Below are 27,404 nucleotides of genomic sequence, written 5' to 3'. Positions count from 1 at the left end.
TCTCAGGCCCCAGTTGCACCTCCCAGGAGCCCTGTTTTCTGTGTGAAGATAATATTCCGGAGGGTGGACCCTACCCTCACTCCATATCAGGCGTGAAACCAGTTAGCGCGTTCCCTCCTCCTGCCCACCAGGATTGGTCCACAGCGAGCATGTGACCCCAGCCAGTCCAATCAGAATGAATCTTATTACCAGGACTTTCGCCGGCAATGCTAGGGTAAGATGCTGTTTCTCTTTCACAGGATATGAATGAGAAAGCGTGTAGAGCTGGGAGCTGTGGGCAGCCATCCTGGGACCACAGGGAAGAGAAGCTGAAGAGGGGAGGATGGAGGGAGAGAGGAATAGAAAGTGAAATAAAGAGAGGAAGATAAGGGAAGGAGGGAGGGAAGGAAGGAAGAAAAAACGAGTCTCAGTGACCCTGAAACTGTATATCAAACATCACCTGAAGCCAGACCTGCCTATGGGTTTTTCACTCGTGTGAGTCAATATCTTCACTTTATTATTCCAGCCAGTTTAAATCAAACTTTCTACGACTTGCCATCCAGAACATTCTAAACATTTTTTGAGCTGCTTCCAGGTCTGGGCAGTCTGTGGAAGTGGCTGTATACAGGCCTGTCTACCCTGAGTGTCACGAGAAAAGGTGGAGGGCAGCTCCCTTCAGAGTGCCTGGCAGACTTCCTTTCAGAGATCCAGTGCTCCTGGGTATCTGGGAGGATGCTCGACGTACAGAGCTATTTCAGGGTTCTGTGGCCTTGCAAGAGGGCTAGAATTCCATCGCTGGGCAGCTGTGTGCCTGCACCTCCAGGCACCCCGTGGATGGAGCTCCGGACTCAGAGTGGGACGGAGAGGGAAGAGAGGAGCTTAGATGCAACCACTGAAATGCCCCGTCTTGAGTTTCCCTGTCTTGGTGGCCACGTGGATGATGGCAAGGAGTCAGGTGTGTGCTAAGAGTTCAGAGAGGGACTTGGGTCTATTCATCAAGAGTCTCCCTCCTACTATACAGCTTTTAACCTTGTATAGTGAATGCTGGGACCACCCTGATCCCCCTCCAGGACAGAGGCATGGGTTCCCCAGTCAGAGGAGTGTTGCTGCTGATGGCTCACACATGGCTAAAGGGAACAGCCCCACCCCAAATCACCCTCCCCCACTAGGGAACAGTACTGAGCTAGTGAAATCCCAGGACTAGAGCAGGAGTGGAGGTACAGAGACCAATCCCCCTCAATCCAGGGCAGCTCTGCAGGGCATCCCCACTCCCAGCTCTCCATGGAGTTGACAGAGACCTCTTACTACAGCAGACCTCTTACTACAGCACCTAAACTTCTGCCTCTGTCCCTCTGCCCTGGGTCTCTGGTACCCCCTGCATGCAAATCTCTTTCTCAAAGCCTGTCTCCTTGGGGATCCCACCCAACAAACGACACTAGTGGAGATAGGTAGCTGTCTATGTGACAGGATATTAGAAGGCTGATCCCAATTACTTCTTTTCCTGAGTGTATATTAATAATGCTGAAAAAGAAATGGAGGTGAAAAGCACAGACAACTAGTTTGTGTTTTATTTAAACGAAGAATTATTTTTCTTGTTAGGGAAGCAATGATGATTTCTTGTGATTTGAGTTTAGAAATACACTTTGAGTCCTTTCTATGTACTAGGTAGCTCATGCCCTCCAAGACCCAATGTGGTAGCCTCAGTCCTCCTTTCTGCAGAACAGACAAGGGAGCCTTGGAGCTGCGTAGTGACTTATTGGGCAAAGAGCAGGTGGATAGCCCTCATGGCTTCTGGCTTCAGATTCACAACCTTCCTCACTGTGTCCCAGACCAACGAATTCGTGTCAGAGATTCTGGAGCACATGCTTGGATGGGGCAGAGTGGCTGATGTGGAAGGAAGTCCCTAGGCTAAGAAACAGAAGACTCCCTTCTAGTCCTGGCTCTGCCGTTTACTTTCTGAGTGGCCTTGGGCCAGTATTTTCACCTGGCACATCCTCAGTATGGAGTCACCAAAGTGCTTCTTCAGATGCTGAGTCCGACTCTATTGCCCTTTCCTTCCCCAGAGGGTGTTCCCAACCCAGGGATCAAGCCCATGTCTTCTGCTCCCACTGAGCCATTTGGGAAGCCCTACCACTGTGCTTAAAGTTTTCAACATTCAGATCATGGCATCTGGTCCCATCACTTCATGGCAAATAGATGGGGAAACAGTGGAAACAGTGTCAGACTTTATATTTTGGGGCTCCAAAATCACTGCAGAGGGTGACTGCAGCCATGAAATTAAAAGACGCTTACTCCTTGGAAGGAAAGTTATGACCAACCTAGACAGCATATTAAAAAGCAGAAACATTACTTTGCCAACAAAGGTCCATCTAGTCAAGGCTATGGTTTTTCCAGTGGTTGTGAATGGATGTGAGAGTTGGACTATAAAGAAAGCTAAGCGCCAAAGAATTGATGCTTTTGAACTGTGGTGTTGGAGAAGACTCTTGAGAGTCCCTTGGACTGCAAGGAGATCCAACCAGTCCATTCTGAAGGAGATCAGCCCTGGGATTTCTTTGGAAGGAATGATGCTAAAGCTGAAACTCCAATACTTTGGCCACCTCATGCGAAGAGTTGACTCATTGGAAAAGACCCTGATGCTGGGAAGGATTGGGGGCAGAAGGAGAAGGGGACGACCGAGGATGAGATGGCTGGATGGCATCACGGACTCGATGGATGTGAGTCTGAGTGAACTCCGGGGGATGGTGATAGACAGGGAGGCCTGGCGTGCTGCGATTCATGGTGTTGCAAAGAGTCGGACACGACTGAGCGACTGAACTGAACTGACCGATGTACAGCCTACTATGATGGTGATGAAAGTTACTCAGTCGTGTCTGACTCTTTGCGACCCCTTGGACTATGTAGTCCATGGAATTCTCCAGGCCATAATACTGGAGTGGGTAGCCTTTCCCTTCTCCAGGAAATCTTCCCAACCCAGGGATCGAACCAGGTCTCCCACATTGCAGGCGGATTCTTTACCAGCTGAGCCACAAGGGAAGCCTACTGTAGGTACTGGTTAACAGGTGCAGTGGTGCTGGCAGCCTGCAGGGGGCACCACCGAGAAGAAAAAAAAAAAAAAAACACGGGAAGAGTGGGACACCCCTCCCAAAGCCCACATTCCCTTTGTTGAACACCCCCACACCCCACCCCCTTTAGGCTCTCAGAGGCACTGGAATGGATGCTCCTGAAGCCTTGGGAGCCTCCAACAAAACAAAAACCACCACATCAGGGTGGAGCCCAGAGCTGGAAAGTTCTGGGTCTTGTAAAAGGCTTCGTTTGTCTTAGTTCTCTTTGGCCCAGGGAGACGACAGGAGACTGTTTTACTTACTTTCTGTTTTTTTAAGGAAAAGTTTCCATTATGGAAATGGTACGTGTTTATTTTTAGAAATCCAGCCACTGGGATCTATAACTTCTGTGGGAAGGAGGCGGCTCAGGGGCCAATGCTGACCCTCCTATATTAAAGGTGGGTCTGAGTTTCTTTAGAACCTGGGTTCCTCCCTCCTAGGCCTCTTTCATTTTGTCAGCAGAGCAGGAAACTTGCTCATAGACGAGAAAGAGAATGACAAAAGTTTGAAGTCCAGGGATTAGCAATAGTGTCAAAAAAAAAAAGGCTGACATTCATTGAATGCTTACTGTATGCCAGGCACTGGGCTATGTGCTTCATACCTTGAATAATTCATTCCCCATAACACTGAGAAATAGGAATTATTACCTGTACTTTACATGGGAGAAAAAATCTAGTCTCAGAGAAGTAGTAACCAGCACAGAATGGTGAAGTAAGAATCACACACCAGTCTGTCTGACCCCAACACTATTCGGACAGTCTATGTCTGAAAAAAAGCAGAGGGCTGCATGCTCACTACTACAGGTAAGGGCTCTCTGTTGGGGAAAAGGAGTTGAACCCCAAGGAAGAGGCAGGCACTTCCAAGTAACCCAGCTCACATCGATCAGGGGTCCTCCCACAGTGGAGGTGGCAGGACCAGGCAGCTCCCTAAAACAGGTGGCTTCTTCCATGGAACCCACAGAAGTTCACTGGCTCTCCCGCTGGCCCCAGGCCCTCCTTCTGGAAAACGCTTTCATGGGTAGAAGGGGATGACAGAGAAGGATTTCAGGGAAGGGACTGGATCAGAAGAAGCATTGCTGAGGATGGAGTTCACCCTGATCACACTTCCCATTGTGCTATGATAAGTTAGAGGGTGGGACCTGGTGCCAGGCTGCCTGGCTTCCCACTCTGACTATTGTGGGAGGTTTTTTGGCTATACTTTGAGGCTTATGGGATTTTGGTTTCTCAACCAGGGATTGAACCCAAGCCCTCGGCAGTAAGAGCAGGCAGTCTTAACTACTGGACTGCCAGGGAATTCCTCCACCCTGCCTTTGTAATGGTGCAGCTTTGGGTGAGTCATATAACCTTTTCCCTCTGAGTTTTCTCGTTTGTTTAATGGGGAGTAGAAATACCTGGGCTTCTCTGGTAGCTCAGCTGGTAAAGAATCTGCCTACAATGCAAGAGACCCCAGTTTGATTCCTGGGTCAGGAAGATCCCCTGGAGAAGGGATGGGCTGCTACCCACTTCAGTATTCTTGGGCTTTCCTGATGGCTCAGATGGTAGAGAATCTGCTGCAATGTGGGAGACCTGGGTTCGATCCCTGGGTTGGAAAGATTGCCTGGAGGAGGGCATGGCAACCCACTCCAATATTCTTGCTTGGAGAATCCCCATGGACAGAGAAGCCTGTGGGCTACAGTCCATGGGGTCACAAAGAGTCAGACACGACTGAGCGACTAAGAACAGCCCAGCAGAGAAATGCCTATAGTTGCAATGATTTCATCACGTGAGATGATGTGTGGAAAACACTTAAAATGGTCCCTGGCACACAGTCAGTGCTTAACAAAAATTAGCTGCTATTATTCTCCAAGTAGATCACAACGAATAAATAGTCACATATAAACAAAGTATAAATGATCAGACAGGAGGTGAAGTCCTTTCTATTTGTTGTCCCACCGCAGGTTCATCTTGCCTGAACTCTGGAGACACTTGGAATTCTCCAAAGGACCTGATGGGGTTGGAGACCCTGGGGTTTCTGTTCCAGGTGGTTCTCAAGCACTCCTGAAGTCCAACGTGGTACCATCTGGGACTCTTCTATTCAGGTTCAACTAGGATTTATTTAGCTAAGAAAAACCATCTAACGTTCTGGAAGAATTTGTTCTTCCTCCCACCCTAATCCTTTCTTGGGTCTTTTGGGTCCATGCCTCTAAGTTATGTACCCAGATTAGATCAGTAACACCTTAGCATCTTGAGTGACTTAGCATTCAACACAGCATCCTCATCAGCAGCGCCGTGATGGGCACTGCCCTCATCACCATGTCACTCCCATTCAGGTCACCATCAAATCTGAACCATCATCACCACCACCTCCATTTCTGGCAGCACCACTGTACCACCATAACCACCCCCATCACTGCTGCTGTCTTCACAATCTTCATTTTCATCTCATCACTGTCAGGCTTCTTCTCACATGATCATCTTTACTCTTCCATGATCACCTTCTGCTCGGGGGCAGTCGGGACCCTTTGGTAGCAAAAACTCAAGTCAACTAACTTAACCAGAAAGGGCAAAGCCTTCTTATGGGTGACTATTCCCAAGGGACTCAAACACAGAAGAGTGCTCCATCTCTCATCTCCACTTCTTCCTGCTATTCATTTAATTTTCTTCTGGAGACAGACCTCTGTCCATGTGATCCAGGGATTTGCATCCTGGCTTCTCAGTGACCCTGAAGCAAAATAATTTTCATTGCTAAAGCTCAGATTGAAAATTCCCATGGAAGGTCCCTGATTGGTTCCGTTTGGTTACCTTTTGGGTCAATTACAATGGCTAGAACTGTGTGTTCTTATGATTAGCCCAGATTGGTCACGTGCCAAACACAGATATGGCAACTGGGAGAAATGTGGTGAGCAGGTGGATAATTTAGTTTGCATCCACAGTCACCTTCCTCACCTACCATCACCACCCCCTCGTCTCTACCGCAACCTCCACCACCACCATCACTACCGTTCCTACCAAATCACCCTCGTCCTGAGAATTATAATGTGCAAGTCCTAAACTTCAAATTCCTGAATTTGGAATTTCAACAAATTGGAATTTGATGAAGTCTCCAGCCCTTCAGGAATTTTCCATCTCTGGAAAACAAGAAAGTTGGCATGTTCAAGGAGCTGGACTCCTAGGCCTTGGCCGTGGGATGGAGCAAAGAGGAGAGTTGTGGGGACAAATTCCAGCACCTCCGCAGCCCTGGCGCTAATCCCTGGGCAGGCCCAGCATAGCAGCAGCGTGTGTCTAGCCCAGAGAGGGCACCATTCCTTCAAATGCACAAAATTCCCACCCCAGTCAGAAGCTGTGCTTGCAGGAGCTCTCAGCACGTCTGCCCCCCTTCTCTGGGGGGATGGGGCTTGCTTTCGGATCCAGGCCTCCTGCCCCTGCTCCATCTCCAACCAAACATCTGTTTCCAGATGTTGTCCCCGAGCCATATAAAGCCAAAGGAAGACTCAAGTTAATATATCTACAGCAGACCGGACTGTCAGCGGCAAGCTAGTGTTGGGAATGGATCACTCGAGAAAAGCAAGAGCCCTCATTTCCTGGGGGGACATATAGGAAAGACAAACAGGGCATTTCCCCCGCAATGTTTAGAAATGACCTTAACAAAGCAACAGGCTTAAGGAAAAGGAGAAAGAAAAAGAAGCCCTTTGTAATGAAGTTTACAGGAACAAATGTTCCAGGTGGTTCTGGTTTCATAGCTACTGCTGGCCAAGGAACAAGAGGGAGTGAAGCTCTGTGGGGAGGGCAAAACGTCCTCTGGATTTACTGGCCATCGACTGCAGTCCAGACTCTGGGCCAAACGTGAACCTGGGGGCTGTGCTATACCTGGTGGGGAAGAGACCTGGCCCAGATCCAGCGCTGCCACTGTCTGCTGTGTGACCTTGAACCACATTCTGACCTCTCTGTGCTCACTTTCTGCAGGAGTCATATACCAGTGGAGCCTTGGGGGATTTATAAAGGTTCTTCTGGTCTAGGGATGGTGATACTCTCCACTTCCAACCAGGAGAGCCGCTCCTAAGGTGAGGCTGAGAGACAGAGGTCCGTGGTCAAGGCAAAGAGTTCCAAGCAGTGGGGGTGGGCAGCGAGCTGGGGATATGAGAGCACGCAGAGGCACAACACCCTAACTTGCAGTTCCCAGATGCTGGTAAACAGGGATCTGCTTCAGTAAACTAATTGTTCTCTTCATTACTCGTCTGTCATCAACCAAAAACATCTGTCTCTTAACCCACAGTTGCCTGCCTTTCTGACAGCTTCCCCACCCCCCACCCCATCGGGTAGAGCTCTAGTCCTGGGCTTCTTCTCCGAGCACATGCTTGGGGCGCCCTTCCACCATCCCCACGCTGAGGCCCAGATTCCAAGCCCTGTTTCCATGGGCTGACAGCTCAGAGGGGCTGCGTCTCACTCTCACCCCTCAACTGATTGTTCTTCCTCCAAAAAGCAGCAAATAGGGCCCTAATGGATGCATTTGCTCGAGCCTTCTGACGTCTGGCTGCAGCGTGATCATTCACCATCATCTCATTTGGATTTTGTATTAGAGTTTTGCACACATGATCTCATTTGAGTCTCTCGGTGCTCCTCTGAGTAGGAATTAATGTTCTCTTACCCCAGGCAGGAGGCTGAGATCCAGAGCAGTGAAGATACTTACTGAAAGGCACACAGTTTGCAGATGGAGAAGCCAGGACACAGCATTTCTGGATTTCAAAGATGGTGCTTTGTTTCAGCTCAAACCTGAGTCAGCAAATTGGTTTCACCCCTTCAAGCACTAACCTCATTAGACTGATAATAGCTTTCTGCTTTGAGAAGCATAAGCAGAGTGGTTGTGTGTGTGTGAGTGTGTGTGTGAGTGTGTGTGTGTGACTGTGTGTGTTAGAAGTGATGTTCTACAGTTGATTAGTCATGTCTTCCAGTGACGTGGGCATGGGAATGTTGGTATGTATGCCAAACGTGACCAGACCATGCCACCTGAGAAGAAAGGAATGGAAGGGACAGGTGATTAGGGTTGTTGGGGGTCAGGTGGTCACATGATGTATCTCTGGCAAGGGCTTACCGCAGAAGTTTGGAACGTGTGCTGTTACCCTAGTCCTCTCCTCTGTCTGGATCTTACCATGTTTGAGGCACCCGTTCAGTACTCACCTCTTCCAGGAAGGCTTCCTGCACCCTCACCCAACTCTAACTCCCCACCTTTCTTTCCTTCTCCAAGTTCTGAGTCATCTGCGTTTGTTTGGTCTTCAGTTCATTCTGCTGGGCCCTGCTGTTCTCTTTCCTATGTATGTAGCTCCCTACAAAGGCCCCATGGTCCTGTTTTTACCAGGAGCTCAACAGTAGATGTGGACTACTGATGGATCAATGACTTACACCATCCCTCCTCTCAGCTGCAGGAAGCCAGGGCTTGGGAGGAGGTGTGAACTCTTGTTTGGTCTTTGTCATACGTCCCCAGTCTCTGCAGCTATTCTCATGGCATTGATGGGCTGTGTTGAGTACTGACATGGCACTCAACACATACCATCTCATCCAATCCTCACTACAGGAGATAGGAATTGTTCTCCCCATAGTTCAGATTTTAAAAGTAGGTGCAGATTGGCTACACAATTTGCCCAAGATCACACAGCCAGTTAACAGTGGAGTCAGCACCTGAAACCACTCAGAACCGCCTCCAAGTGACAGGAAATGAGTCTCAGAGCTGTCCATGCCTGACGTTGAAATGAGGCCAGGTAGAGTTCTGCCGAATTATTCTTGATCCTCCTGAGACCAGAGGGATGTGGGCTGTTTGGAGCCTCCAGATGTTCCTGCAAGAGGTCATCAGGAGAAAGCTGGGAAGGATCTGGGCAGTAGAGTGGACAGTTGGTCATGGCCCTGGCTAACCACAATATTCCCCAGATCTGACTTTTTAGAGCCAAGTGATCCTATGGACAGGTCCACTAGCCCACCGTACTGGGCATTCTTCTCAGGTTGGGGTAGATAGCTACATCTGTGGATTCCATCTGGAACCAGGTTCATAGGTAGGTCCCTCCCCTATGGATTCCATCTGGAACCAGGTTCATAGGTAGGTCCCTCCCCTACAAAAGTCTGGGCTTCCCCATGTGACTTGTTTTAGCCAATGTCACACAAGGGGAGGTGTGCTAAGCACTTGCCACCAGGATTTGGTATCTTGGAATTTCCCTTTGAAAGCCGGCCACCATGCTGACAAAAGCTCAAGATATACCATGAGATGTTGAGAGGCCACTCTAGGTGGGGGACAGGGAGACAAGAGGCCATCTTGAATGTTCCAATCTCAGCTGAGCCCCCAGCCAAGTTTCCCCAATGCAGCCTCCTGTGTGACCTCAGCCGTGTTACTTGGAACAGAAGAACCACTCCACTGAGCCCTGTCAACTCACAGTATTATGAGAACTAATAAATCATTCTGTTAAGAAACTAAGAGTTGGGTCCATCTGTGATACTGCTACAGACGCCTGAAATACTGTCCCTGGTTACTGCCCAATGACTCCCAGACACAGTTGGGGTCTGGATCATTTAGAAGCATGCACCTGATCCCATATACACATCTTGACCAAAGCAGATTGCTTATGGGCAATTTAGCACACACCCATTCTTGGCACAAGTATGAGTGCACATCCTCATCCACATACTCACTGGCGGTACCTTAGAGACAGCCCAGCCATACTGTGGGCATCTCCATTCATCCACAACATTTGCACGCCTCTGCATGTCCACGGTTATACGTGTGTGCAGAAATGTGCATGATCTGTGTACCAAAGCACAAGAGTACATACACACAGGTTGAGGGAGCTGGGGGGAGGGGTCACACCCACACACATATGCACACAATCACTCATGGCCTGAAACTGCAAGTCTCTGAACTCCTCTAAGAACCTGCAGCCTGCTGAACAGGGTCCCCCAGCGTTTTCATCAGTGTAGCCTCCACACTTGGCTCTGCTCTCTTCTTAATGAGAGAGTTTGTTTTGGCCCCAGTTAACAAGGCTCCCAGGGCCTCCTGGGCAGGCTGGCCCTCCCCCGCACATCTGCGGCCCCTGCTCCTCTACCCCCATCCCCAGCTCTGCAGAGTCACAGCCAGGGAGCTGATTGGCGTGGTTGCGTGGGAAGGAAGTGGGGACTCGGGAAAAGGCATTTCCAAATGTTCGATCTTCAGCTCCAAGCAGGGGCTTCAGACTGAACCCCAAAACACTCTCCCCTGAGACATGGCATGCTACTGTCCTCTAACCTGAGGCAAACTAATTTAATCTCAGTGCCTGTAGAAGGGCAAGATCGAGGGCTTGAGCCCAAGAGAATGCCTGCATTTCTCGCCTTATTTCTACCCTGGGACTGGCCTTGGTGCATTCTCTTTGGGATCCCTATCTGGTGCAGGTCAGTACCTCCCAACACCCTGCACAGGGGTACAGCCCTTTCACTGGCTCCTCTTTGTCTTTAGGGGACTATCCTGCTCAGCCCCTGACCACCTCATCAGCACTTTACACTCTACTCCACTCTTCCCCTTTACACTCCACATTTCAGCCACAGTGAACCACTGACAACTGCTCTGATTCCCCAATTTCTCCACCATGCTCTTTTTCCACTCCAGGCTTTTGCACAGGCAGCTCCCTCCATTTGGCATGCCCTCTCTACACCCCTTGACCTGACTAACTATGCTCATCCTTCAGGTCTCATCTCCCAAGCATCCTCTCTATCCTGCTTGGTAGCACTTATCCCTGTTGGCCTCCACCACTAGTCTGCTGTGCTCACCACTGTGTCCTCAACTCCAGCAGGGCCTGGCACTAGAAAGGGCTCCATACATTTTTCCTGAATGGATGAATGAGTTAGGAAGGCCCTTATACATCCAAGTTTTCCTTTCCCTTCTTTGCTCATCAATTTCTAAATCTTACATAAGAGGAAGATGTACAGGTTAACATAGCTGGGGGAAAGCCAGAAGTAGAATCCATCCATCCATCCATTCTTCCATTCGCCCATTCATTCATTCAGACCACCATTTCTTGGGTATCTACACTGTGCCTAGTGCAGAGCATACAGAGATGGATACAGTCACCCTGCTTTCTAGAAACTCCCAGCCTAGGGGAGGGAACAGACAGACACAGGTCATAGTTAGGACATAGTTTAAGCTACACTAGACAGGCCAGTGGCTCAAATGGGGTAAGTTACTTCACTCGTGTGAGAGTCTAGGCTTCTCTGACAACTCAACTCCACAAAGTCACAAGGGGCCCAGATTCCTTTTGTCTTGTTGCTCACTACATGCAGGAGTTGGAAGCAGAGCCGAGAAACAGGGCTGTGATGCCAGTGACCATAAGGCCTGGGAGAGAAATAAGGAAGAGTCTATGATGCCTGGAGGAGATTCTGGAAGGTCCCCCAGAGCTGGCTTCCTTGGGTGAGGTTTCCCAGTTGGGGCTACTATGTGGGAGAGTTGGACCTGTTTAAAGGACTAGGGAAGGCAGTGGAGCAGAGAAATCCAAAAGGAAGAACAGATTGGAAAGAAACTAAGCAGGTGCAATCTACAGGACCTGATCCCAACTGGATGGAGGGAGTAAACGTGAGGAAGGAGACACACATCCAGCTTGAGCCTCAGGACAATGCCTGCGCCCTCCACCGCCCTCCACCGAGGGAATGAGAGCCAGTGTGCTAGGGAGCTGACTGTGAGGTGAGGTGGCGGGGAGTGCCAAAGGGAGCTAGCTGCCAGAGCAGCTGGACATGGGTGAGAGATGCTCGGGGATGTGGACTGTGGGTTTTCATGGGAAAGTCATCACCAGAGACAGAAACGAGCTTCGGAGGACAAGTTCCCCCAACTGCCCCGTGGGCAGTGCAGTCACCTTGAATATATATCCCCATCCCTTGGGGAGCTTCTATAAACTGGATGTGAACCTTGGCTTACCTGTGCCCCTACTCCCACCACAAAGAGATTCTGACTCAGTAAAATAGAGTGTTAGAACTGGACATGGAACAACAGACTGGTTCCAAGTAGGAGAAGGAGTACGTCAAGGCTGTATATTGTCACCCTGCTTATTTAACTTCTATGCAGAGTACATTATGAGAAACCCTGGATTGGAAGAAACACAAGCTGGAATCAAGATTGCCGGGAGAAATATCAATAACCTCAGATATGCAGATGACACCACCCTTATGGCAGAAAGTGAAGAGGAGCTAAAAAGCCTCTTGATGAAAGTGAAAGAGGAGAGCGAAAAAGTTGGCCTAAAGCTCAACATTCAGAAAACGAAGATCATGGCATCCGGTCCCATCACTTCATGGGAAATAGATGGGGAAACAGTGGAAACAGTGTCAGACTTTATTTTGGGGGGCTCCAAAATCATTGCAGATGGTGACTGCAGCCATGAAATTAAAAGATGCTTACTCCTTAGAAGAAAAGTTATGACCAACCTAGATAGCATATTCAAAAGCAGAGACATTACTTTGCCGACTAAGGTCCGTCTAGTGAAGGCTATGGTTTTTCCTGTGGTCATGTATGGATGTGAGAGTTGGACTGTGAAGAAGGCTGAGCAACAAAGAATTGATGCTTTTGAACTGTGGTGTTGGAGAAGACTCTTGAGAGTCCCTTGGACTGCAAGGAGATCCAACCAGTCCATTCTGAAGGAGATCAACCCTGGGATTTCTTTGAAAGGAATGATGCTAAAGCTGAAACTCCAGTACTTTGACCACCTCATGTGAAGAGTTGACTCATTGGAAAAGACTGTGATGCTGGGAGGGGTTGGGGGCAGGAGGAGAAGGGGATGACAGAGGATGAGATGGCTGGATGGCATCACGGACTCGATGGACGTGAGTCTGAGTGAACTCCGGGAGACGGTGATGAACAGGGAGGCCTGGCGTGCTGCGATTCATGGGGTTGCAAAGAGTCGGACACGACTGAACGGCTGAACTGAACTGAACTGAACTGAAAATGGAGTGAACCCCTCTCTGTGGATCTAGGTTCTTTTACCTGCAAAAGAAGAAACCCAACTCAAACAGGTTTGAGCAAAAATGAGTCCTATAACTGAAGAGTGCAGGCACAGATGAGCTTAGGCACAGTTTGATCACTGAGTTTAAATAAAGTCTTCAGGAATCGGCCTCTCTCCACCTCTGCTTGCCTCCTGTGTTGGTTTCATTCTCAGGCAAGATCTTTAAGAACAGAGGGAATATACCCCCTGTGGTTCAGTTCAGTTCAGTCGTTCAGTCATGTCCAGCTCTTTGTGACCCCATGGACTGCAGCACGCCAGGCTTCCCTGTCCATCACCAACTCCCGGAGCTTGCTCAAACACATGTCCATCAAGTTGGTGATGCCATCCAACCATCTCATCCTCTGTCATCACCTTCTCCTCCTGCCTTTAATCTTTCCCAGCATCAAGGTCTTTTCCAGTGAGTCAGTTCTTCACATCAAGTGGCCAAAGTATCGGAGTTTCATCTTCAGCATCAGTCCTTCCAATGAATATTCAGGACTGATTTCCTTTAGGATGTACTTGTTTGATCTCCTTGCAGTCCAAAGGACTCTCAAGAGTCTTCTCCAACACTGTAGTCCAGAAGCATCAATTCTTCGGCACTCAGCTTTCTTTATGGTCCAACTTTCACATCCATACATGACTACTGGAAAAACCATATCTTTGACCAGATGGACCTTTGTCAGCAAAATAATGTCTCTGCTTTTTAATATGCTATCTAGGTTGGTCATAGGACCTTTGTCGGCAAAGTAATGCCTCTGCTTTTTAATGTGCTGTCTAGGTTGCTGTCTAGGTTGGTCAGCCCCCTGTGGTAGCTGATACTCTTTCAGAAAGCCCTTTGGAAAGAAATAGCATTCCTTTCCCAATCATTCCAGCCTGATTCTCCTTAGTCTGAACTTGGCCACAAGCCCATCTCAGGCCCAAACACTGTAGCCAAGGGAGATGGAGATGCTAATTGGTTAGATTAGCTCACATACCCTAGAGACAGGAATGGGGTCAATGCTGCCAGAGCCAAAAGGACTCAGCTTGGCATCATTGGCAGGATTTTAAGGTACAGAAAATGGGTGAAGGATGGACTTCCTGGCAGAGGGAACTGCAAGAGCTAATATGTGGAAGCAGAAAAACACAGAAAATACTTTAGGAACAGTGAAGCTTGTATGCACAGGGACATTTTTTTCTTAGCTCTCCATTCTGGTACCCAGAGTATCTGTTTTTATCTTGGAGTGTAATCATGACCACAGACTAAACTCAAACTCTGCGCTAGCGCTGAAAGTCTATCTTCTTGCTCCAAACAAGAAATCCTATTTTCTAGAGAGGTTGATTAACTCCAACATTGATCCAACGTTGACAGAGAATTCACAAGTTTCTCTGACACCAGAGTCCCCCTGGAAGCCTCAGGGTTCATACAGGTCATTTCTGAATGCAGGGGTCAGGCTAGGACCCTCCCCCTTCAGCTCCCAATCACAGAGGATGCCCCCGCCCCCAAATCTTTTAGATTTCACTGCCTTGGCATTCCTGAGGGCCCTTAAAATCTTGAAAGGGAAAACATCAGCTTTTGGAATAAGAAAGGGAAGAAACTACTCTCCTCGTCCCCTTCCTTCGTGTTCCTTACCCTTGCAGGGGTTGGGAGGCTGGGGAATGTGAAGGCGGAACCAAATCTGCATCCCTGGATCCCCTGGCATATACCTCTCAGTGCAGAAATTCTCTAGCGCCCCCTGGTGGTCACTAACTCTAATGGGTTCTCTCAGGGTTTATTCTGAGCAGCCCAATTGAGACATCCATCACGGGGTAAGGAAACAGGCACACTTACCCCATATCCCATATTAAGGAAATGCTAGAGCTGGAACGGACCCAGAGCTCCTGGCCACCAGTCCTTTCTGCAGCATCACTTTCTATCTGCGGCATCACTTTCTATCCCTGTAGTCCTCCCTAGTGGCTAACTGACCTGGCAGGCAATGTTATAACATGTATTATTTATGATGTAAGTACTTTATTACTATGTTGCTCTATCAAATACACCTGCCACACTTTGAGGTGTGCCATGATACTGGATTATATGTTAACATTGATCAGGTCAATATATAAAATGTGCAGTTGGCAACGCTGTTACTCTGAAATGGAATCGCAGAAATGCTCCTGTCACCATACCCACTACCCACCTCTGTTTTACATTTCAGGAACCAGTCTTTTATCCCCCCATCCCTTCTCGATGTTCCTGGGAAGTAAGCTTTCTCTGTAAACTCAATCCCACCTCTTCCTCATTTACAGGAATGTCAAGAGGTGCAAGGAGATAAAGTCTCTCTGGGATACAAACATTACTTAAAATGGGAGAGGTGGCAAGAGAAGAGAGGAAACTACAAAATAGCCTTCAGGCAGCTTTCTCTACTGGACCATAGGAAATGATAGCGGAAGAGAGCCAAGGAGAGAATGGCTCACCTTTAATGGCTGCAATGGTTGGGGCAGGCTGGGCTGTCAGCGGAGGGCTGGAATGAGTCTCAGATCTATGGCAGACAAAAAGAGGAGGGGTCAGGACTGGCAGGCGGGAGGATTGACTGACCTATTGGATACCCTGAAATAACCCTCTGCTCAGTTTGTATTCACCTGTTTCCTGAACCACGAGTCCTGGTCCTGAAAGAGAGACAAGGGCACCAGTCTGCTGCCCCACCCCCACCCCAGAGGGTTGACTTTTCACCCCAGAGTAAAGCTGTGATTGGTGAAGTGAGCCCCACCAAAGGCGCTGGGGCAGCTGGAGGTGCAGAGTCGGAGGTGAGCTGGTCTGGGGAAGAAGAGAGGGGATGAGACGTGACAGGGGGTGCTCAGCAGCAGCTCAAGAGAATCAGACAGTCCTGCTCAGGAGGTAGACATCCATCTAGATCCCTGACAGTAACTCAACTGGGTTCCTTGGAGGATCACAAAGACTGGCTGTGCCGACTTGTCAGAAAGCAGAGTGATGTCTGGACCCGTGACTTAGCAGGAAGGTAAAGAGGACCCTAGTGTGGATTGGGAGAAAGGGAGAGAAGCAACCCCCAGCTCCACTCCACACCCCCTTCCTGCCTATAAATAATCCCGTGTCACTTCAAAGGGGACAGGGAGCGCGGGAGAGCGGCTCCCGTGGCCGGTGGGTTGGAGCAGCGGGCGGTGCTCACCACGCCCCCTACCCCGGGCGAGTTTGCATAAATAAACAAATCCAAGCCGTCGGCCCCGCAGGAGGGGGAGGAGGAGAGGGGAGGAGGAGAAGGGAGGGGGGCGGGAGAGATTAGTTTGGGAAGTAGCACGGATTGCTCATCCGATCCGTGCAGCCGCTGCTAGTGTGTCAAGTTACAGAGGCGCCGGAATCGGCCCAGCGCTCTTCGGCAGCGGCCAGGACCCACCTCTGCCCATGGGGCCCTCCATGTGCGCCCCTTCGCCCCGGGACTGAAACTGGCTCGCCCGGGCGACGGGAAACACCAAGAAGGACAGACATTGCTGAACCAACTGCGGACTGCAGATACTTGAAGGGAAAGACGGGGCAGAAAAGAGGGCCGGCCAGATTTCCCTAACTTTCCTGGACTTGGAACGTTCTTCGAAGCAACTTTTTTTTTCACCTGGGTGTACCCCCCGATTACTGCTGGTTGTTTTTTTTTTTTTTTTTTTGCTCCCCCCGTTCCCCCTCCAGCTGCTATTTTTTCCATCCTCTTTGCCGAGAGCAAAGGAAAGGGACATTTTTCCAGCGACACAAGCCTTTTCCCTACTGCCCCGGAGCTTGAGATCGCGCTTTGGGGCAGCGGCTCTCGCCTTTATTTATTCTATTTATTTATTTATTGGTTCTCAAGACGCGAGGGGATGGTAGCGGAGCGCTCCCGCAAAGCGACAGCCGCCGGTGCCCGCGGCCCTGGGGAGCTGGGCGCACCCGGGACAGTGGCGCTGGCGGTGGCGCCGGCGGAGCGCTGCGCGCGGCTGCCGAGCCCGGGGTCGTGCGGGCTGCTGGCGCTGGCCCTCTGCTCGCTGGCGCTCAGCCTGCTCTCCCACTTTCGGACGGTCGAGCTGCAGGCCCGGGTGCTGCGCCTGGAAGCGGAGCGTGGGGAGCAGCAAATGGAGCCGGCTATTTTGGGACGAGTCAACCAACTGCTGGGTGAGGTCTGTGCTCTTTGTTGCTGCTTTTATCCCTTCCCCGCGGCGCCCCCTCGCGCAGCCTCCAAACTTTGGACCAGCCAGTGCCCGTGGGCTCTCTCTGCCGCGCGGTGCGCCCTGGCCTCGCCCCAGTTGTCTGCGGGAGGGACGGGACCAGGGACGGACGCTGCCCTGCCAGCGGGCAGGAGGACCTGGGCGGCTAGCGCCGGACCCCTCGGCTCCCGCCTTGAGCAGGCCGTCTCCCACGTTCCGCGCCGGGAGCGCCCTGAGCGCGCGGGGCAGGTGGAGGAAGGCTAGGCGCCGAGGCGCGCAAAGGCGGCCAGGCTCCGTTTCTCCCTCCCGGCTCCTCGCCAGGGCAGTGTGAGAGCCGCCCAGCGCCCACGCGGCGGGACTTGAGCCCGGTGGCCCGGGGCCGAGGCTTGCTGGGCCCCCGCAGCCCTCCCCATCCATCCTTTGACGATCAGTGCTGCCTTTTATTGCCATATTCTGTTGGGAAGAGAGAGGGAGTGAGTTATCCCAGGGGCTGAGGGGGACAGGGAACATTCCTTGCAGGACGTGGTGGGCTGGTCTCTGCCCAGACCGCTAGGGCCCAGGTGTTGGTGGTTTCGGGTTATACTGTGCTTGGGCACAAACAAGCCCTCACTGTCTTGTTCTGAAGCTGTGTTTCTTGTCCCTGGTCCCCTGGAATGGTCCCCAACATTTTGTGTCTGTGTGTCTTTCTGGGAAAAGGATGCTGAGTTTTCTCCCATTCCCAAAATGTCCTTGAACCTCAGTGTATTAGAAGCCACTAGTGTCTCTTAGCCAGGACAATCCCGAGAATCATGAAGAGACCCCCAGTCCACAGAAAGTAGGGACACACAGTCTGAGGGGTGCCACCCGACTAGCGGCTGGCCAGGAGACCATTAGGCCAGGTGACGTCTGAGGATGTGGATAGCTCAGGGGACCCAGGGCCTCGTATGAGGGGAGGATCCACAAGTAAAGGCCGTGGCTGTCTGGGAAGAAGTCCTGGAACAGGCTGGCCATGGACAGTTTCCGAGGGGAAGGACTGGCGGTGCATCTCTTACTTAGAAGGAGATGGTGTATCAAACAATGAAGAGCGGGAGGTAGAGCCCAGCAGGCCTGGCTTTTATCCCCACTCTGCTACTTAGAAGCTGTGCCACCTGAGGCAAACACTCTGATCCCCTGAGCTCCACTCTGCCATCACAGTGGTGGTGCTGATGGTAAACGTGAGAGCCCAGCTCTGATTGCAGTGGTGCCGTGGCCATACTGGCACGATGTCCCAGTACCCTACAGCCAGGATCTTTTCGGTGCCTCTACCAGGGAAAGGCTGGCACTTGCAGCTCTCCGGGGCAATCATGGAGAGTGAGGTCAGAGGGCCAGAGCAGAGCAAGTTTACTGATGCCAGAGGTGCACCCGTGACTGCTGCCTTCAGCTCATTCCCACGCCCTGCCAGGCCCCAGGGAAGCCAGAGGGCTCCGTCAAGCCACCCACGGTCCCCTGGGACTCTGGGGGAAGCCGGTGGACTCCGCAGTGCCGGCAGACGGCCTTTGCTGGCTGATTGGCAGTGCACAGGGGACTGCTGCGTGGAAGGGGGGTGTTGGGACGTGAAGGCTGCCTCAGGTATCCCCGGGGTCCTGGCTGCTGAGAGACAAATGTCTGACCCTGAGTGTCCTGCCCAGTTCCTCTCTCCATCATCTCCCCTTCCTGGCCCCTCCTGCTGGCCAGGGCGTGCCCCTGCCCTTTCCTCAATCCTGGCTTCCTCCGCTTATGACTTAGCCAGGCCACGCCTCATGCTCCCAGGACCTTGGGGGTGACAGTGTTATCCACCAGGCTGAGCCTTCCTGTCTAAACTCCTACTGACTGTCAGACCCCCATTTTGCAGATGGGGGAACTAAGGCTCAGAGTGGGGCCGTAGATTCCCAGGGTCATGTGGCGAGATCCAAGACTAGAACAAGCTTCCAGGGACTCTGACCCTGGTGCTCTCCCCAGTGTGTCTGCCACCTTCCATCATCCACTCTCACGCACTTATTCCAAAAGTGAACCTGAGAGCCAGCTGCAGGTCAGGCATTGTGGTGGGGGGCACGTTTCTGCCTTCTCGAACTTACAGGCAAATAGGACACAGAGAAGGGAGTGGACAGTGACCACGTCATGTGAGAAATGCTATGAGAATGGAAGTAGAAAAGGTCTAGGGCTCCTGATGGCAGTGGCTCCCTGGGAAAGTGATTTTTCAAGTGAAGACTTAGAGGGTGATTAGGAGTTTTCCAGGCAAATGGGGATGAGTATGGGGCAAAAGGAACAGCTTCTGGAAGCTGAAAACCAGAGAGAGAGACAGGTAGCCGAGGTCAAGAGGGGCCTTAGAGACACTTTGATCTTTGTAAGAGCAATGGGGAGCCATGGAGGGGTCTTGAGGAAAGCAGTGATGTACACAGAATGAGGTGAAGAGCCAGGTAAAGGAGGGATGCCAAATAAGAGGTTAGCACAGACCAGAGAGGATAGTGGCCTGGCCAGGGCCCTTGTGGAGACAGAGAGGAATGAATGGAAATGGCAGCCTCCGTGGTGGGACCTGAGGTCGTAGCAGAGGGCAGTGGGACAGAGGGAGGGAGCAGTCGTGTGCAGGGAGGGGCAGGTGACCTGGTCTAAATGGCGATGACCTCAGGAGCCCTCTCCTGGAGGGGCCTGCGGGCCAGTGGCTCTGGAAGGGACTCTCTCAAGGCTGCACTGTCCAGTACAGTAAGCACTAGTCACACCTGACTCATTAGACTTAAGTTAATTAAAATTAAATAAAATCTAAATGTAGTTCCCCAGTCACACTAAGCCACCTTTCATATAACTGCTTGATAGATACCTAAGTGGCCATCAGACAGGACAGTGCAGCCTGAGAACATGGATGTCACCACATAAAATTCCATGGGATGACTCTGTGCTTGGAGCAGGCAGAGTCTGGGCCAGCAAAGGTGTTCAGGAGCAACTCCACCCTTTCTCTCCTCCACCCTTTCCCCTCCTCGGTCTGTTCTAGGTCAGAACAAAGAGCAGAGGTGAGGAGAAAGGTGAGAACTGGGGCCATTGGAAACCCCCAAGTGAATAGGACAGGGGAATGGTTTTGTTGCAGAATGAGTCTGTGAAATGGGCATGCAGAGGATTCCTGCCCACGAAGGCCCAAAGGCACCCCGTGTGCCAGGATTCTAGCTGGGCCTTGCCAGCCGTGTGGCCTCAGGCAAGCCATGACACACGCCCTCACTTCATATCCCTTTTCTGTGAAGCCCTGGCCCTGCCTTCTTCTTGGGGTCGCTGTGGGGCTCTCAGGAGATGGCAGGTGGAAAAATGCCCTGAAAGGTGCCACCACAGCAGGTCACGAGTGCCTCTGGAGAGCTCCCTGGAGCACGGGGCAGCCAAAGGCAATCCGTCCCGGAGCCAGTGAGCCCGAAGGATGGAGGAAGGGCCGTGGGCAGGGCCGTCCTGGGGAAGCACACAGCCTGAGCGATGGCCTGGAGGCAGCGGTCCAGGGCCACATGCTCACCACCCATCCCAGTGGGGAAAGCAGCATGCTGGGGGCGGAGGCTGGAGAGGGAGGGCCAGGCTGAGGGGACTCCATAGGAGAGAAGCCTGGAGTGAGGTGAGGCAAGGGCAGAGGTGAGCAGAGGCTGCGCTGTGAGTGATCTGAGCTACTGGGAGGGGGGTGGGTCGGGGCCAGGAGAGCAGTGTGGGGGCGGGCGCCCGCTCAGGGGAGTTGGGAGTGTGGCTTCCAGACCGCACTCCAGCTCTTCCCCCATCAGCGCCTCTCTCCCGGTCTGGGACCCTTAATGAGTGCTCCAGCTGCCCGTTAGTTGATTTGCTTGCTGTGAAAAAAAAAAAAAAAAGGAATGTCCCAAATGGAGGAAATCAGATGTCACCTAGGGCTGGGCAGACAGCGTGCAAAGACAGAGAAGAGGGTGGAATTTAAACTTGCCAAATCCATTTTGCAGGCTGAGGGGGAGCAAGGGGGTGTCAGCGGCCACCTTCAAGGTGAATGCTGAGGGAGGCCAGGCTGATTTCCTTTCCCCAACCATAAGAGTGACAGCAACTCTGATAGGAGGGTACAATGACCTGTGCTGTGCACATTATCTCTTTCCATCCTCATGACTTCCCCAAGGATTGACACACTTATTACCCCATTTTACAGATGAGAAGACTGATATCACTGTACCTCCATCCCACAGTCTCTGATTCAGTCCTTTGGGTATTGATGGCATTTTCCACTCCAAGAATCCCCTGGGAGAGGAAGTAGTTGAAACTTCCGGGCTAAAATGTCAAGGAACCCCAGGCAGACTCTTTCATCCCTAAAAATAATAATAACAACCCTTACAAGAGGAAAGCCTCACATTTATAGAGTGTGTACAGGAGCCCCTTATTGAACTCTTTCCAGGGGCATTTGGAGGAGAGATCAAAGCAGTGGCTGAGAGATTAGGGCTCTGGATGGGGTCCTCTAGGAATGAAGTACTGAGATGAGACAGGAGCAGGCTCTTAAACAGAGAATGTGTGTGTGGCGTGACCTGTGTAGAGTGCCCTGCGTACATCCCGGGTACCTGGACCTCAGTTAATGGACAGACCTTAGATCCAGATGTCCTCAGATATCGCCAGTGCTCCCCTGAGTCAGTCTTAAAACTACTCCTCTTTCCATGCTGTCAGTAAATGACTGGTCTTAAATGACTAGTTTTAATAGAGGAAAGACCCTCAGAGACCCTGAAGTCTAGTCCCCTCACTCTACTGATGAGAAAACAGGTCCACAGCTTCACACCAGGCATCAGATGAGCCTGGAGGTAGGACCCTCTGTCTCTGGTCGGCATCTCCCTTCCACACCACACCTCCTTCCTGGACAATAATGTTTGTCTGGCCAAGTGGCGACCAAGACAAGGCAAGTGTGTGCTTCACTCTCCACTTCTTGGCCCTCAGCAGACATTATTAATCACTTGCCACACACTTTCTCACTGAGCTTACATACAGCCTTAGAATCCTCTTCAACACAGGAAACTACTACCCTGCTAGCAAGAGTTGACATTCAAGACAAAGAGCTACTGGGGAATTCCCTGGCATTCCAGTGGTTAGGACTCAGTGTTTTCACTGCCGAGGACCTGGGTTCAATCCCTGGTTGGGAAACTAACATTTTGCAAGCTGTGCAGCACAGCTAAAAAAAAAAAAAAGCTGAAGAACTATTTCCTGACTCTAATTTTTTAAAAATACAGAGCAATATTTCCTAGAGATAAAACTAGGGAGAGTTGTTAAAGTTTCATTGCTTCTCTGAAAGCCTTAAGACTAGCAAGTGGCTCCAAACCACACTGAGGACCCCCAGCCCTCACAGGAAGACGGTGGGAAAAAGTCAAAGCATCTGAAACAAAATGCCGTCTGCCTTATGCATAGTCTTCCAACTTGACACTCTCAGAGAGATGCCTTTTCCCCTATTCCAGACTTGCCCCCATGCCTCTGGAAAGTCTTCCCAAAACACCCTGACCCAAAATGGCCCTTCCCCCTGCTGACTTCCTGAAGAACTGCCTGGCCGTGCCAAGTATCTAACTCAGAGAAGGAAAATAGGGCACATGCTGACTTCTCTTACCCCAGAAGCACAGCAGGCATTACTAATCACTCAACACATGCCCAGAGAGCCTACCTAGGTTTCAGAATCCTTCTCAACACAGTTCTCCACGTAGCCACTCCCAGTCTACTTGAGTCAATGCACAAGATAAAATCTGTTGCCAACCATGGCTTAGCTTCAGACACATTGTGCAGTGAGCCCTCCTCTCCACTGCCTTTCAACATCTTATCTCTCCATTTGATCACATACAACTGAACGTGGTGGGGGTGGGAGGTGGGCAGGAGCTTGATGGTCTCCAGTCCTTCACTGAAGCTAGCCTGGGGCTTTGCATAGAGTAGGCAGCCCTCACCAATTAGCTGCTGGAGAAGGCAATGGCACCCCACTCCAGTACTCTTGCCTGGAAAATCCCATGGACGGAGGACCCTGGTGGGCTGCAGTCCATGGGGTCGCTAAGAGTCGGACACGACTGAGCAACTTCACTTTCACTTTTCACTTTCATGCACTGGAGAAGGAAATGGCAACTCACTCCAGTGTTCTTGCCTGGAGAATCCCAGGGACGGCGGAGCCTGGTGGGCTGCCGTCAATGGGGTTGCACAGAGTCAGACACGACTGAGGTGACTTAACAGTAACAATAAGGTCCCACTGCCAGAGGCCAGTGAAGCCATCTCAGAAGTCAGCTAGCTATCTTCCACCCACTCCCCCAACCCAGACCCAGCTGTCTGCCCAGCATTTGCTCAGGGGGTTGTGCCCTGGAGGTGGTGTTTTGCAGCAGTCAGAGGCTGAAGTGAGGAACTCCTCCTGAGTCAGAGCTGCACCACAGGTCCCAGCGAGAGTGGGGATGGCTCAGTGTGGTGTGTCCTCAGCTGGACAGAGCAGCTGGGAGCATCCCTCCTCTGCCATTACCTAGTTGTGTGACCTGAGTCTCAGTGCTCCAACCTGAAAAATGGGCACAACATCCTCTTAATAGTGTTTTTGCAGGATTCAGATAATAACAACTGGAACCATTACTGGTGGAGACAAAATGAGGCTGCATCTTGTCCACAACTTTTTTTAAGTGTAAACAGAATTTTTGATAAAAGTGAGGTACAATTTTGAACACACCAAAATGGTTAGTTAAACTTTATAAAAATAAGTGTAATGTTTGAAGCAGAGCAACTTGTTCTATGCGGAAAGCCAGCTCTTTGGAAAAGACCACATCTATTAATTAATTTAATTCTCACAATAATCCTATGAAGTGGTTATATTTTTACTATTCTCTTCTTACAGAGAAGAGTGTGGAGGCCCAGAGAAGTTGCTTTACTTTCCCAAGGTCACACTGCTGCTAGTAAGTAGCAGAGCCTCAAACCCAGGTATTCTGGCCCCAGAGCTGGCATTCAGAGCCACATGTGTAGACCATCTGTAGAAAGTACCACATTGCCCTAAGTCAGCTGAGGCAGGTCACAGAGGCCAGGTTCAGGGATTGTTCAATTCAGTTTGGTTGGTCACAGAGGTGGCATTGACCGAGCTGACTTGGTGTCAGCTCACATTAGCATCTTTGTTTTAAGAATGGCACTGAGGCTTACATCAAGTCTTGGTGATAAGGACCCTCAGGAAAGTCCCTGTCCAGGTTTGGCTTCCAGAATGTTTGGGCTTCCAGGAGGGAGGGGGGCTGGGTCTTGTCCCTTGGACACTGAACTGTCCTTTAAGGAAGCTTAGCCCCAAATCTGGGAGTCATCCCCAGGCAGAGCAGAGTCGTTCAGGCAGAAGATTCTGCACAAGCCCCAGTCTCAGCCCTGCTGTATCGCCCTGTGCTTCTTCTTTTTCTCTCCCTCTTCTGCCCTGCTGCCTTCCTATATAACGTGCATCTATCTGTCTCTGCAGTTTCTTGAGTGTTTCCTTTTGGATCAAGATAAGGATAAAAGTCCTCTAGAAACTTAACTTTTAAAAGTGACTCTCCCCTCCTTCTCTCATGTCTGCACACCCTCAAAGGCCTGCCCCTGGACTGGTGATGGGTCAGCTGCATAATGGTACCTGCAGGACTTTAAAATATACCAGGGCTGACTCCCCTTCCCTAAACCCTGATCTGAATCCCTGTGGGCAGGGTCTGGCAGTGGGTTGTCTAACGAGCTCCACAGTTGATAGTCCCTCCCAAGTTGCTCTGCAGCAAACGTTGCACTTATTTTTATAAAGATTTCTTTTAACTAACCATTTTGGTGTGTTCACAATTGTACTTCATTCTTATCAAAAGAGACAGAGACAGAAACTGTATCTGTTCCCCTGAGCCAGGAGCACCCTGTGCAATTTACCCAGGGCCCCTCGCCTGAGTCCAGAGCAGTGCTTCAGGGGCTGATGGAGGCAGTCAGGAGGGTCACAGTGAGACTCAGTAACAGCCCTACCACGCACTGCATGGTTTGAAAGTATGGGAGGGTTAAAGAAAGGGAAGCATTGGGGTTTATTTTTTTGGGAGCAGGGTGTTGGGTTTTGGTTTTGGTCTTGTGTGTCCATGCTAAGTCACTTCAGTCGTGTCTGACTCCTTGCGACCCCATGGACTGTAGCCCACCAGTCTCCTCTATCCATGGGATTCTCCAGGCAAGAATACTGGAGTGGGGTGCCATATCTTCCTCCAGGGGGTCTTCCCCACCCAGGGATCGAACCAGTGTCTCTTACATCTCCTGCACTGGCAGGCAGGCTCTTTACCACCAGTGTCCTTTGTTTATATATATATATATTCCCCCCCTTTGGCTGCAGAGGCTCTTCACTGAGGTTCACAGGCTTAGCTGCCCTGCAGCATCTTAGCAGTGGGATCTTAGTTCCCGATCAGGAATGGAACCTATGTCCCCTGCATTGAAAAGTGAGTTCTTAGCCACTGAACCACCAGGGAAGTCCCTTGGTCTTAGTTTTTCAAAGAATAAAATCAGCTGAGAGTTTGCCATCCATACAGAAGAAAGGAGGTTACAGGAGAAGCCTCAGGAATGCTTCTCTCATCTCTTTTGGTTGGATTCTTCCCCTCCCAGAAGCAGTCTTATTGAGTCCTCAGTAAACTGGAAAGAAAGTCAGCGAGCTCCTCCAAGGGAAACTGAGGCCCGGGTGCAGAGAGGGGCTGGGAGGGCCCAGAGGAGGCTGGGGTCCTGGCTCTTCCACGTGTCGTCTGCTTGGCAGGCAGGCCTCAGCAGCAGCCGCAAGTGGGCACTCCCATCTCCTGTCTACAACCTCCTGCCCAGGGTGCTGGCCTCCCTGCAAAATCTCTTTGTGCCCCAAAGGGCGGGGATGTGGCTGTTGGCAGCAAGGACTCCTCCAATCCTTCAAAGGGTGAGGGCAAGCCAAGTACAAAGGGGCGGAACCGCCTGCTTGAGAGGCTGAGCACAGCCTTTCTGGGAGACACTGGACCCCTGTCTCCCCTCCTGGAGATAACTGTGGATTTTCCCAAAACCCTACGTGGCTGGAGTCTACATAGACTGGGCCTCCTCAGCCTCCTTTCTTCACCTTTCCCTCATCCCCACCTTCCCTGGCCTCCCTGATGCCCACAGTCCAAAGCAAAGTCTCTGTCTTTTCTTAGCTCAGCTCACAAGCTGCCACGGGCAGCTCTGGTCCACCCTGCCCCCTGCCAGGCAGCTCATTCTTACCTGTTTTTAAGTTCATCCAGGGAGGCCCTACTGCTCCCAGAGGACACATCTTCCCCACAAAGGCTGTCACAGGACGTGGGACTCTTCCATCCTCGGGACTTTACACCTGCAGTCTCCTGGTACACTACAGATGCCCCGTGAAGGTGCCTCTTCAGCCACCACTTGGGAGTTTTCTGCATCGGATCATGTTCTGACAAGGTGGCCTGTGAGGCAGGACAGGAACAGGGATGAAGAAAGGGGGCTGGTTAAAGGGGCATTAGCTGAGGTTCTCCCAGAAACAGCCTATGTGACTTCCCTGGGAGCTGGGGAGGTGGAGACTTGGGAAGTGACATGGGAAGTGGGGGTGGTCCTGCCACCTCCAGCATCTCCTTACTCATAGAATCAGAGTGTTAGAAGGAAAGGAGTCATGTGCTGGGATGAATCCCCCAAACATCCCTGGTTCTCAGACTTACACATCCTCAGTAACGGGGAGATCACTACTTTGTGCAGCTGGCTGCTCTGTGATTAGACAGCTCTGGCTGTAACGTGTGGGTGTTCTTCATCTCCTCAGAGCTCCAGGTCCATCCTACACCTGCCATCCCACTCCTCCAGCATGTCTTGAAAGCACCTCACATTCAGCGTCTCTCAGCTAAGCAGGACGTCCGCCCCTGCACACTCAGCACTGCACGTCCTGTCTCCAGGACAGACTGAAGCATCTCAGCCTCCCAAAGAGCCATCCTCTTCTGTGTGCCATGCCTGCCTCGAGCCACCCAGGCCCCCCTTGGCTCTCCCAGGCCATGGCAGGAGACCCTCACTCATCTGCCCCTGTTCACTCTGCCCCGCCCCCTTCATCATCTGCATGGCAGCCAGGATAATCTTTCAAAAATTCTAAGTATGATTACCCCAGTTCTCTGATTACAGCCCTTTAGGGACTTCATTGGAGAAGGAAATGGCAACCCACTCCACTGTTCTTGCCTGGGGAATCCCAGGGACAGGGAAGCCTGGTGGGCTGCCGTCTGTGGGGTCACACAGAGTCGGACATGACTGAAGTGACTTAGCAGCAGCAGCAGCAGTGACTTCATATTGCTTCTTACTATGATCCATGAGGGGGGCCCTTG

The 27,404-nt window shown here is 51.2% G+C and overlaps 1 protein-coding gene across 6 annotated transcripts in view; it reads left to right on the top strand.

Annotated features, from left to right (window-relative positions):
* The first annotated feature begins 16,288 nt into the window (after positions 1-16,288).
* COL13A1 (collagen type XIII alpha 1 chain) overlaps positions 16,289-27,404 on the top strand; it is a 150,404-nt gene continuing 139,288 nt past the window's right edge. For 3 of the 6 annotated variants that reach the window (XM_040242195.1, XM_040242197.1, XM_040242193.1), the window contains exon 1: positions 16,291-17,145. In XM_040242195.1, coding sequence (XP_040098129.1) covers positions 16,852-17,145 — 294 coding nt within the window. In that variant the 5' untranslated portion in view covers positions 16,291-16,851. Of the gene's footprint in view, positions 17,146-27,404 lie in introns of all 6 variants that reach the window. The other 3 variants (XM_040242194.1, XM_040242198.1, XM_040242196.1) reach the window with 3 other exon arrangements.

The sequence above is a fragment of the Oryx dammah genome, unplaced genomic scaffold (genome assembly GCF_014754425.2).
Source record: "Oryx dammah isolate SB20612 unplaced genomic scaffold, SCBI_Odam_1.1 HiC_scaffold_6, whole genome shotgun sequence".
In the NCBI taxonomy this organism is placed as follows: Eukaryota; Metazoa; Chordata; class Mammalia; order Artiodactyla; family Bovidae; genus Oryx; species Oryx dammah.
This window is presented reverse-complemented; position numbering and strand designations above follow the sequence as displayed.